General features: G+C 46.1%; 2 protein-coding genes and 1 pseudogene across 2 annotated transcripts; 2 read left to right on the forward strand and 1 right to left on the reverse strand.

The window, feature by feature from the left end:
• The first annotated feature begins 37 nt into the window (after positions 1-37).
• LOC125515429 lies at positions 38-2,143 on the forward strand. Its single transcript, XM_048680896.1, has 4 exons — positions 38-311; positions 681-751; positions 889-1,018; positions 1,721-2,143. Exons 1-4 carry the CDS (start codon positions 53-55, stop codon positions 1,810-1,812), a joined length of 552 nt encoding a protein of 183 aa, XP_048536853.1. The 5' UTR covers positions 38-52; the 3' UTR covers positions 1,813-2,143.
• Positions 2,144-2,404: 261 nt separating this feature from the next.
• LOC125515426 (uncharacterized protein sll0005) lies at positions 2,405-6,861 on the forward strand. The gene is made up of 13 exons (XM_048680894.1): positions 2,405-2,756; positions 2,891-3,040; positions 3,232-3,399; positions 3,489-3,632; positions 3,753-3,858; positions 3,940-4,088; positions 4,171-4,296; positions 4,469-4,612; positions 4,757-4,844; positions 5,151-5,524; positions 5,761-6,087; positions 6,240-6,455; positions 6,557-6,861. The coding sequence occupies exons 1-13, from the start codon at positions 2,535-2,537 to the stop codon at positions 6,689-6,691; spliced, it is 2,349 nt and encodes a 782-aa protein (XP_048536851.1). The 5' UTR covers positions 2,405-2,534; the 3' UTR covers positions 6,692-6,861.
• A 398-nt stretch (positions 6,862-7,259) lies between these two features.
• LOC125515427 lies at positions 7,260-11,958 on the reverse strand (annotated as a pseudogene).
• Positions 11,959-12,167: the final 209 nt, after the last annotated feature.

The raw sequence follows: 12,167 nt of genomic DNA on the forward strand, positions 1-12,167 counted from the left end.
CCAGAAGGGCCCCGCGGGATTGGATCTTTACTGGGCTGGAGCCCATTTGGTGATGCGCATCTCTAAAGCGAACCACCGTGCTCCGGTTGGTGGGGTGGGCCTCCTCGTCCGCTTCCTCCTCCTCTGGTCCTTCTTCTCCGGCGAGCTCTGCGCCACCGGTGCCGTCGGCGGGATGACGGCGGCCTCGAGGCTGTCCTACAGGAACGCCACCGTCGCCCTCTGCGCCATCAACGTCCTCGCGGTGGCGCTCCTCCTCCGCAGCCACTTCTCGTCCTGGCCGCGGATCGCCGGCGGCCACCGGTTCGATTCAGGTACGGGTTCGTGATCCCCAGCTTATTTCACACCGTAGGAGAACCTGGTACGCCGCTGGAACCGCCAGGGTGGAGAAATCCGGTCGATTTGGTACCAAATTTAGCGCGATCCAGTGGCCACCCGGCGCGGTAAATCTGTGCAAATCGCGAGCATTTCTCTTCAGTCCAAGTAATTGTAGGGTATGAACTTTGGATTAACGCTAAGAAAAACGAAATGTGGGTCTGCTCGTTGCAAACACTACAAATGATAGATTCATATCATGGGTGATAACTTCCTTTGTACTAGAAAGTAGATCATGTAGCTGCAAATACTTCACTATCCCTTGATTATTCAGCTGAGTGGGAAGACCGGGTGCTACTCTTTGGCAGCTCAGCTACGGTACATATGGGAGTCTGAAGAGTTGCGCCGTGCTATGGAGCCTGTGGATTTGATTAGGAGAGTAAGTAAATGTACAGTTTGTTCCTCCGTTTCTCATGATATGAAGAAAGAAAGAATATGCACTGCATTGCTAAACCAAAAGAAAAGAAGAAATAGACTCGATTGGTAATTCTCATTGATTACAACATTATGACATAGGTGAAGGAAATTGAGCAAGAAGCTTATGGAGAGCCTGGCATGTCAACAACGCAAGAAGGGACGGCTGCTGTTGACTTATCGAAAAGGTTGAAAGATTTACGGCAAGGGAATGACGGCAGCAGCCAAAGAGGTTATTTGACCCATCGAAGTCTCTTGTCTTTGCTGCATATTTAGGGGCACACTGAACAGTCGGCAGAATAATCTGTATTGTTTGAACCTTGACGCTTTGGTACTTGGTTTTACAAGTAACTGCTTTGAAATGGCATTATATAGCTGTCTACCCATATTGGTCCAGCAGCTTGCTGCAAGCTCACACGTTTTAAGAATAATCTTGTTTATTTACCAAGGCACCGGATCCACAGGACAACGATTTTTCTCTGTTTACATTTGCTGGCCATTATTGTGGCTCAGCATGACATCCACACTCTATGGAATGGAATAGAAGACTGGTTGCACAGTAGAATTGTCAGCCAAACTGAATCTGCAAATACTTAGAGGTTAGAGCGCTTCATCACAGCACCCACAATGTGGAACATTGTAATTAACATGTGCAATGCTTTACTATCATTAATCCTAGGCTGGTCTTGCATTCCATTCTAGCCTGTCAACGGCTGTAAAGGCAAACGCATGAACACATGATTGATGCAAAATTATGCATACATTTATGTTGTTCTCAGCAGGAAGTAATTTTTTTTCAAGATGCATACTCTTGGGCACTACTGCTATGTGGTTTGTAAGGCATGGACTGCTTTTTTTGTTTTGACATCATCTTGTGTACCTTACTTGGTATATAGTCTGTAGAAACTGATTATTTCCGTACAAACATGTGCAGCCCTGGAGGAGTGGCGCAAGCGGAAGATGGAGCGGGCGAGGCAGCGGGCGATCCAGAAGGACGGGATGATGCCCGGTGCAAAAACACCTTGAAGCGTATACGTGTGCTACAAGCGTTCCAGAACACGGGGGCGGCACTGGTATTCTTCTTCTCCTGCTTAGCCCCCGGGGTTGCCGCGGCGGTAAATAACTACGATGTTCATCGGTCTGTTGAAGGGACAGTAGCCGCACGATCTTCTGTCATCCCTGTAAAATCACCTGTAACACACACTGCTGTGTTGGAGACGAAATGAACGAAGTTTAGCTAGTACGTACTATAACAGAAAAGAAGGCAAATCGCTGTGTGGTGTGGTGCTGTGTTGTTAGATTATGGCAGTGGAAGAGAAGTGACTAGTTGTTCATGGGAAAGCTACGTTGCCGTGGATTTTTGGCAGCCTCTGTGTGGAGCAGTGGCATTGTCCTCTGCTGGTGCTTGGCTTTGGCAGGGGAGTTGTGGTTGGGTGCCTGCCTAAAACGTTCGAATCAGGCGCGGACACATCGCGCGCCACGAGTCTTTGCGCCGTCCGTCCATGCGTTCGCCGTGGGACGGGACAGCCACAAGCGCCGCCCGCGCGCGTGGATGCGCCCCAGCCCACCCGCTCGCACCCTCCCCGTCACCCGCAAAGGCACAAAGAGAGGAGGGGAGAGGACTGGAGGAGCGACGACCGCCTGCCGCGCTTTTTCCACCGCTCCATCGGTTACCACTTACCTCCACTGCTACTCTCTCCCCTCTTCCTTCTCTTCTACCTCCGCGTCTCGGGGTCTCACTCCCGCCCATGGAGGCCGCCACGGCGCCGCACCTGCTGCAGTGCGGGGGGTTCGGCCGGGGCCGGGTCGTGGCCGGGCTCGTCTCCCCGCTCCCGCGCCGCTCCACGCACCAACACCAGCGCCGCCTCCGCCGCGTGCTCGCCGTCGCCACCGAGCCCAGGCCACCCCCTCCCTCGCCGCCGGCCCCGCCCCGCCCCGGCAGGACCAGGGCTAACACCATCCAGTCCACCGTAAGCCCCCTGCTGCCACAGGGTCTCCTCAGCCGCGCCTTCTTAATTACTTACTTCTGACGACGATGATCTCGCTGACTGACATGGCACGCGCTGCGTTCTCTGCTCTGGACGGACATGGATATGCTATGCAGAGGTTCGGGGACGTGTCCAAGGAGATCAAGCGGGTGCGGAAGCAGATGGAGGAGGACGAGCAGCTGGCCTCCCTCATGCGCGGCCTCCGCGGCCAGAACCTCCGCGACGACCAGTTCGCCGACAAAGACGTCACCATGCGACTCGTCGAGGTACGTCCATGCCCATGTGACCATGTCCATCCCCACCTCCACCACAAATCACTTCCACTCCACAGAATTCCATTCCCGCATAGTTCCTTTCACAAATCACCAAACCCATGGAATGAATTGGGCAGTTTAACCGGCTGCTCTCCTATTAAAGTCTGAATTTGGCTGTCGTCTGAATTCTGCTGCTTTTCTAGGTGACCAACACCGAGGGGCTGCCTCTTGTGTACAGCCCCGAGATCATTTCGGCCTACTGGGGCAAACGCCCGGGCGCCGTCGCCACCCGAGCCGTGCAGCTCTTGTCTGTGGCTGGTGGTTTTATCTCCCACATCATATCAGACCTCATCACCGACAAAATCAAGGAGGTAGCGATCGATTGCCAAAGCTCTGCTGTTATTTTTCTTCAGAACCCGTGAAATCATCTGCTGACGGACGGACCTTCTCTTTTGAACAGAACGAAGTGACACGCGCGATCGAGCTGAGGGAGATCGTCACGTCTTTGGGCCCTGCTTACATCAAGCTCGGCCAGGCGCTGAGCATCCGGCCGGACATTCTGTCCCCTGCAGCGATGACCGAGCTGCAGAAGCTATGTGACAAGGTGAGCATTGCTATTACATACTAGTTATGTTGGCCTTGTTACCACGCAAAGCATAGGCATGCTGTTTGAAGTCCAATGTAGCTCAACTTTACTAACTGGGTTATGCGCTGCTATGGCAAGGTTCCTTCGTTCCCTGACGATATCGCGATGGCTCTCCTGGAAGAAGAGCTTGGCCGGCCATGGCAAGACATATACTCAGAACTGTCTCCCTCACCAATCGCCGCAGGTAACTATACTAGAAATCTTGGTATTAGCCGCTTGCTGCGCTGATCAGTTAAGTCTGAACTAATTGTGTATCGTGCTGCAGCATCTCTGGGACAGGTATACAAAGGCCGGTTGAAAGACACTGGAGAACTGGTAGCTGTGAAAGTGCAGAGGCCATTTGTACTTGAGACTGTCACCATAGATCTATTCATCATTAGAAATTTGGGGTTGGTTCTCAAGAGATTTCCACAGGTGAGTGTTTCCCTCTTCTTGATGAAAAATGACGGACAAACTGTCTTTATTAGCTCACACTGAAATCGCTGAATGCTGCCAGGTCGCCCTTGATGTTGTTGGCCTAGTAGATGAGTGGGCTGCCCGGTTTTTTGAAGAACTCGATTATGTCAACGAAGGGGAAAATGGCACCCTCTTCGCTGAAATGATGAGAGAAGATCTTCCTCAGGTAAATTGCTTTGATAGTCTGGTAGAAGCAGTGCAATGATATGGTTTTACTGAATGGTACATTTTTTGTATTGTTGGAGAGTTGGAATTTTGCATTCAGAATTTGCTACAGATATGCTTGATAGCTTCACATTCAGGCTGTTAACTTCTTAACTTATTCAACAATCCTACAGGTTGTTGTACCAAAGACATACCCTGAATATACGTCCAGAAAAGTTCTTACCACAGGGTGGGTAGATGGTGAGAAGCTTTCACAAAGTACTGAGGATGATGTTGGGTCATTGGTTAATGTTGGTGTTATATGCTATCTAAAGCAGGTTCGTTTTTCTTCTTCTTTGATGTACGTTTACTCATGTTATTCTGAATTTGTCCATTGCACACTCACCTGCTGATGGGAAGAAATGTTTATTCCCTCAAAACCATTTTCTCAAAGAAGTTTTTGGTCATGTTATGTATTGCAGTTACTTGATACCGGATTCTTCCATGCTGACCCTCATCCTGGAAATATGATTAGGACACCAGATGGAAAGCTTTGTATTCTTGATTTTGGTAAGTCAAGAGCATGGACAGTCTATGCTTCTCATGTACAACCTACAGTTTTACTATGTTCCTTATGAAGTGGTAAAACCATTATGTGGTGTAGTCATTCAAATGACTTAAGAATTTGATCTAGCTTACTAGCAGTATGATGCCGTGTACCCAGAGTTTTTTCTCACCCTGCTTTACTAATTAGTGTGTCGTACAGTAGACTAAACATAACAAGTGCAAACCATTGAAGCTTTTCATTTGCATGTGTCAGCCTGTTTGTATAATACACCTGAAAATAGATAATAAATTTGACCTTCTTTACTGCAGGGCTTGTGACAAAATTGACAGATGATCAGAAGTACGGAATGATTGAAGCAATAGCTCACCTTATTCATCGTGATTATGATGCAATCGTGAAGGACTTTGTGAAGCTTGGTTTTATCCCTGAGGGAGTTAACTTGGATCCAATCTTACCTGTGCTGGCTAAAGTTTTTGATCAGGCACTTGAAGGAGGTGGTGCGAAGAATATTAACTTTCAGGAGTTGGCAGCGGATCTAGCGCAGATAACATTTGATTACCCATTCAAGATACCTCCGTATTTTGCTTTGATTATTAGAGCAATTGGAGTACTAGAAGGTATTGCTTTGGTGGGAGACCCTGAATTTGCCATTGTGGATGAAGCATATCCATATATTGCACAGGTCAGCATCTCAACCTTTTATTCATTTTCATGCCATCACCTCATGTTTCTATGTTTTCCAAGGACCGTGTTCTTAGTAGTAATAATATATCTAAGGAAGAAGACACAAGACACACATACAGCTATTAAAACATTCCTTCTTCAGTTTTCGAAAAGAGAACTGCTTCCTTTGATCTGTTTGTGATGTTGATATGAGTTTTGGAATCACTGATTTGTGGTTTTGGCTGCATATAACAGAGGCTGCTAACGGATGAATCACCTCGACTAAGGAGTGCCTTGCGTTACACAATATACGGCAAAACAGGTGTCTTTGACGCAGAGAGGTTCATTGACGTGATGCAAGCTTTCGAGAATTTCATTAGTGCAGCAAAGAGCGGTGGTGGGGAGGACATGAAGGGTAACATGGCTGAGCTGGGTGCTATAGGATTCCAACCTAGCACCAGTTTAGTTCCTGCATTCCCAATGGCCATCTCCCAACCGGAGAACCCAATCAAAGCTCGGGCGGCTCTCTCTTTTCTACTCTCTGACAGGGGTGACTTCTTCCGGGAGTTCATTCTTGACGAGGTGAGCTCTCAAGTCACAAGAGCTAACAAAGATCTAAGGAGTACCCTTTGCACTCAGTGGAGCAATTTACTGAATGGTGGAAATGTACCTTTAGACCATTCGGTCAAGTGCTTATGCTGTATTGATCCCTTTTATTCTTCTGTATGACGCAGATTGTGAAAGCCATCGACGCGGTTTCAAGGGAGCAGTTGCTACAAATTGCTTCATCTTTCGGGGTCAGAAATCCCGTCCCGGTTTTCGGCATGGTTCCTGTGAGGTCCGGAGCATTGCTTCCTACAATCACAGAGGAAGACAGGATCATCTTGAACAATGTCGAGAAGGTCGTCAAGTTTCTATCGGCTGGGACGGCAAACCCAACAGCCAACGGGGTATGCTTGCTAAACTGTTATCACTTCTCTTTCCTGGGCAATACAAAAGGCTGACCTGGAATGTTACTGATGTTGACACACATTATTTTTTTCGATGGCAGGACGTGAATGTCGCGTCTCTGGTGCAAGAGCTTCTACCCGTGTTGCCGAGCATCACGTCGAAGATCCTACCAGATGTCTTGAGCCGGTTGTCATCGCGTGTATTCGCACGGGTGATCCGGGAATCATTTTTGTGAAGCGCTCTTAGTTTTGTTTTCTTCTTCTTTTGACAGGAAATTAGAGAGTTATTTCTCCTTTTCCTTTCATGCAAACAACACACATACAAGATGATAGAATGATGTACAGAAACATGATGTATATAATCTGTGCCTACATATATGTAGATTAACCAATGTTTAACCAGCAATTCTGGCTTTTCTTGCGGAGTCTTGTGTGTGGGATGGACATAGCAAACATATAGCTGGGGGCAGTATCTTAAAGTCGGGGCTCATGTGTTGTAAAATTGATACACCAAATCACATTAAAACATAGTATCATGGAATGAGCTTATGAGGTGCCAACAATGGTTCAAAACATCTCATGGAATATGATTGCTTGCTAAAATCAATAATTGGCAGAGTAGTTGATCGACACATCTCGTCTGGTTACCACCCCTGGGTTCTGGGTTCACAGAGAGTGACTTGAAAACAGAAGTAATAATCTTGCTCAGGAAAGCATAATGTATACTTGTGCGTAGATGCTCTTCTAGTATGATAGCAGTCGCACAAGTAGAGAACATTCAGTCATTTCAGTCGCAATATCATCTTGACAGCAGCAAGCTTATCTAACATCATAATGTAGCAGAAGTGCAAACTCTGTACAAAAATTTACAGTAACTAGTAGGTGCGCCTCTTGTAGTTTCAACACTTATCTACAGCAGAAGTGAGGCTATAGCTAATACTCCTGTACAAAAGTAAAGCCAACAGTAAACTGCCAGGTCAAGGACAAGGGCAAGGTAGAAGAAAACTGTAGCCTGTCATCTACGTACTGCAGTTGCTATTTTCTCTCGAGATCCTTTTAGGAGTCTCCATACAGAGCGGAGTGGAATTATCAACTCATTGCAAGCTGTAGCCACTACCCATTCCTTCCTCTTTAAGCTGGTACACTACATGGAGCCGGCATCTTCATGTTGCCTCTGTCGTAACCGGAGAACCAGAAGCGGAGGTTTGTGCTCTTTGTCACCTCCAGCGATCTGTGCTCTGACTTCTCTCTCAGCCGTTGATTGAGCGCAGCGTTTTCCTCGATCAGCCTGTCGGTCTTCTGCTCTGCCAACAAGGCTCGGCGCTGCATGCAACAGAAGCAAGTTACAATTTGTCTACCTTTAATGTCTTGCTGCTTTGTCTACCGAAATGGTGTTCGATCTGCTGAGCAATGTAGGATACTCGTACCTCAGCAATTTTTGTCGCTTCCTCAGCCTCCTTCAGTCGTACTTGCAATTCGCCGTGAGCTTCAGATGTCTCCTTCAGCTGGCCCTCGACCCCATCAAGAATGTACTTTTCTTCAAGCTCAGCATATTGTACCAAGATTCTGGAATATGCCCGCATTGCTGCTTCCAGTGCCTCCTTCGAGCATTTCTTCTCTGACTCCAATTCCGACTGCAACCTTCCAACAAGAGATTTGCTTGCTTCAAGCTCAGCCCTAAGCTCATCTGCCAGAGCCATCCATTTACTCTCAGACTCAGCCCAATCAGCAGCATCCGCAATGTTATCCTGCAATGAAATATTAGCGGTCAAACTTGAGTCAAAGAGTAAAACATTATGATGGAGAAATTATGTTTTCAATATCAACGCAATAGATAGAACCTTTAAAAGCTTGGTCCGAACATGCAGTGCATTGACATCGTCCTCTTTTTCTTCATTGACAACTGCCCTGTTTTTTACAGCTTGGCACGTTGAGCAAACCTTAGAGTGCTCAAGGTTTCACTCTTACAGCTGTATAGAAACACAGAAAATATAGTGATTAAACATCAGAAAAAGAGCGCAAAAAGAAATAACTTTTGGTTCAACTTGGATAGTACCTTTCTGACGGTGAAACAGTACAAATCATTGCAAGCATTGCATTACCACCCAGGGATTCTTGTAATAGAAATGTCAACTTTGAATTGCGATATGGAACATGCTGCCATGGTTTTCCAGATTGTGAAATTTCTGCTAGTATATTAATCAAGTTTCTGCAGTGATGAAAAACATATTGATCAGAGCCTTAATTCCACGCCTATTAGCATATCATGACAAAATGTACAAGATGATTATTTTGGTACAGCGATTAATGAGATCTATCTACTCTGCTAAAATACACCAAGTGGTCCAAGTCTAGCGAAAAAAGGTCTCACAAATACACTAACATAGCGTATCCCTAGACAAAGCAATTAGCTAAGACCTGACATAAATTCTTTAACATCGCTATTTAAAAATAAATAGAACCATACCCAAGTGCTGAAAGTGACCGGTTTATATTTCCTGCTTCTTTTAGGCGATCCCCAGCTGCATGGGTTAGCTTTTGCCGCTCAGATCCAGCAAGATCTACCAAATTCATCCTGCTCATTCTAATGCTGTTTGACCCAGCTTCGAGATTCTATAGAACAATAACAAACCATTAATGAACTAACAGATGTATGTATCTAAACTGAAACCAGCAAAGATTGTAGACAACAATGATTGGGAATTTAGTTTGTGGATAAACATGTTTCAACATTACTATGTTTAAACATGTTTTTTTCTATTTCTGCAAGAGAATAAGTTGGTCCATCACCACCTCATTACTCTTTATGTTTGTACCAGAAATGAGACCTCCATTTACACAATTTATAAAACTTTAGACCAGGACATAACTGAAGCAGTAAACGCGGAATCAGAACAAATATCACTACACAAGAGAATATAAGAGCATCACCACCGAATAGACAGGATACTTACTGCAGATAACATAATTGTACCCCACAGATATGATTAATGGAAGTATAATGTAATAAGCCCAAGAGTATAAGAGCATCACCACCGAATAGACAGGATACTTAGTGCAGATAACATAATTGTACCCCACAGATATGATTAATGGAAGTATAATTTAATAAGCCCAAATTCAACAACTACTTTTGATTCCGATCTTGACAGATGTAAAAACACAATCAGAACATCAAAAGTCAGGAACATTTACTGCAGATAAAACTACTGTATGTCACAGGTATGACTAATGATGAAACAATAATGTAAGACAAGTCCCGCTTTGAGAACTACCTTTGATTCAGATTTGATGACACATGTGAAAACACAATGAGAGCGTGAACTGTCTGCATTGGCACTTGTTGACTCTGTTCTCCGATTTGCCAACCCCTGCACGGAAGTTCGAAATCAAACAAAGGCAATGCGGTTCAAAATCATATTTGAGAGAGATAAGTAGCAGACACAACTCCTTTTGAAGTTCTGGCCAAATACTGATCACCACAAATATATGAGATCAAATACATATCAGCAAATCTTCACCTTCAGCAACAGCGGAGTTACATCCTTCATAGTGGAAACAGACTCCTTTGTCAACGATTCAACATAAACACAAGCAGTTTTAACATCCTCTCTTATCTGCCAATGGATAGATCGTATTAGTAAAAATAAGTGAAAACAAGCTACTCCCTCCGATCCATATTAATTGTCGCTGAATTAGTACAAAGATTGTACTAAATCAGCGACAATTAATATGGATCGGAGGGAGTACTATATTTCGCAATTTGTTTTCACCTGAAGATTCTTTTGCATGGGGTCTAGCAAATCAGTTATCTGTTCGTTGTAGATCTGCACATATTAAACAAGATGGATCAAATTTTCTATCACCAACCTAAACAACAACTACAAGTATGTTCAGGTACTAAGCATAGAAATTACCTCGAGGAAAGAGCAGGTGCAACTGTGAATGAGCTCCTTGTCTTTGTGCTTCCCCTGTTCCTGCAAATGTAAGAGCAAGTATGCTTTAAGTTGGAAGACTTTGTAACATAAAGAAAAACAGCTAGGAAATCTGGTGACTTACTTGTTTAATCCGGGCGAACAAGTGCTCAAAAACACGGGGTGCCAGTCCCCTCTCGCAGGCCACTGAGTCTCCTGAAGTTGCAGAGAGAGGGCCCCACATGGTATATGTCTTTCCACTCCCAGTCTTTTCCATGATCAAATGAAAATGAGAGCTTACTCAGTATGTTCCCAATAGCTAGTTACGAGAAGGATTGTAAATATTAAACTTAGGTAAAAGTCACCTGGCCATAGGTAAAAATCGAGCTGTTCAACCCGGCCAAGCAATTCTCGACGAGCGGTGGCCCAACAAGCGTGAAGAAGTCTTCCTATCAATTCCAGAAAAAGAAAATAAAAACTCAGTGCACCAAACAACAAAATAGTTAAAATAATTAATAATTATGATCTCCCAAGCAAAAAAGGCAGAAAAGTAGGCAAGCTACCGCATAAAAAAAATCTTACACATTTTGATGGAAACTACTTAGTGCAGTAACAAGCTTGGCATAGCATAGCATAGCAATTTCCACTAGAACCACACCCATAAATGTGCTGGTTAAAGGCATTCAGCTAAGATAAGAAATTCGGCTCAACGGAATGACCAACCCAATTACATCACTGTGGTATCAAGTATCAACTGTCTCTTCAAATCTCACTTCCATTCATTCATAAGCACCTAGATCAGAGCTAATAACCTGTAACGACCACGATTGTGCTAAAAACCAGCAAAAATTGAGTTAACCCTCATCTAAAAGAGCCCACCAAATCAATCCTCCCCAAGCAGAGGGCCTAAGCCCCAGATTTGACACTGACCCCAAGCTCACCTGAGTAGAGGCTGCGTCGGCGACGGCATCGAAGGTGAAGGTCTGGCCCTGGATGGCGACAGAGTTGGCCGACGTCCTGCAGAGGCACGGGTCAGGAGCCTCCTCCCCCTCCACCGAGCGCGGGGGGCGTATCCTCACCACAACCTGTAACAATGTAGCCGAAGCAAAGCAGACGAGGTCAGACCAGATCAGCAGATAGATCCTAACCCTAAACCCTAGGCGGCACGTACGGTACCTGGACCCCGGAGTCGGCCGCCTCCGCTTCCGGCCGCGGGCAGACGGCGGGGGAGACGTCGAGCTTCCGCTTGAGGGGCCGCGGCGGGAGGGTAAGGTTGAGTGTGGGCGTGATGTCCCCGAGCGGCTTGGCGGTGGAGGAAGGGGAGCGGTAGGGGTCCCCGGACGGCGGCGCGGTCCCCGCGTAGACGTTCTCCTTGGGAATGCGGCGCCGCGACGGGGTCTCGCCGCCGGGGAAGGGGGCAGGCCGCGCGGGGGAGTGGCGCGCGTGCTCGGAGATGAGCGACCTCATGGCTGGGGCGGCGGGGCGAGCTCGGCGCGGGGGAGTGGCGAGGGATTTTTTTTCCTTCTTTTTTTTTGAGAATTTTTTTTTCCTTCTTCTGGGGAGGCTTCGAGAGGAAGGGGACGGCCGACAGACAGACAGAAAAGAGACGACGCCTGTCGGGCGGCACTAGCGGGCCGGGCCGTGGGTGCGATCCTTTTATTCCCTCTCTTTTTAATAATTCAAAATTCGGAAAAAGCTTCAAATTTGAACACTCTAAGAATCACTGAATCACTCATAATTTTACTTACATTATTATATTCCAATATTAGGGAATTTATCTTTTAATATTAACTCCATG

The sequence above is a fragment of the Triticum urartu genome, chromosome 6 (assembly GCF_003073215.2).
Source record: "Triticum urartu cultivar G1812 chromosome 6, Tu2.1, whole genome shotgun sequence".
In the NCBI taxonomy this organism is placed as follows: domain Eukaryota; kingdom Viridiplantae; phylum Streptophyta; class Magnoliopsida; order Poales; family Poaceae; genus Triticum; species Triticum urartu.

What these genes read in the sequence shown, in the direction of transcription:
- LOC125515429 (XM_048680896.1), top strand. Translation starts at nt 53, where the DNA reads ATGCGCATCTCTAAAGCGAACCACCGTGCTCCGGTTGGTGGGGTGGGC. An exon ending in CGGCCACCGGTTCGATTCAG is followed by an intron (nt 312 to 680) that starts GTACGGGTTCGT and finishes ACTCTTTGGCAG; the next exon opens with CTCAGCTACGGTACATATGG. An exon ending in CTGTGGATTTGATTAGGAGA is followed by an intron (nt 752 to 888) that starts GTAAGTAAATGT and finishes ATTATGACATAG; the next exon opens with GTGAAGGAAATTGAGCAAGA.
- LOC125515426 (XM_048680894.1), top strand. Translation starts at nt 2,535, where the DNA reads ATGGAGGCCGCCACGGCGCCGCACCTGCTGCAGTGCGGGGGGTTCGGC. An exon ending in TTCTCAAGAGATTTCCACAG is followed by an intron (nt 4,089 to 4,170) that starts GTGAGTGTTTCC and finishes GAATGCTGCCAG; the next exon opens with GTCGCCCTTGATGTTGTTGG. An exon ending in GGGAGTTCATTCTTGACGAG is followed by an intron (nt 6,088 to 6,239) that starts GTGAGCTCTCAA and finishes TGTATGACGCAG; the next exon opens with ATTGTGAAAGCCATCGACGC.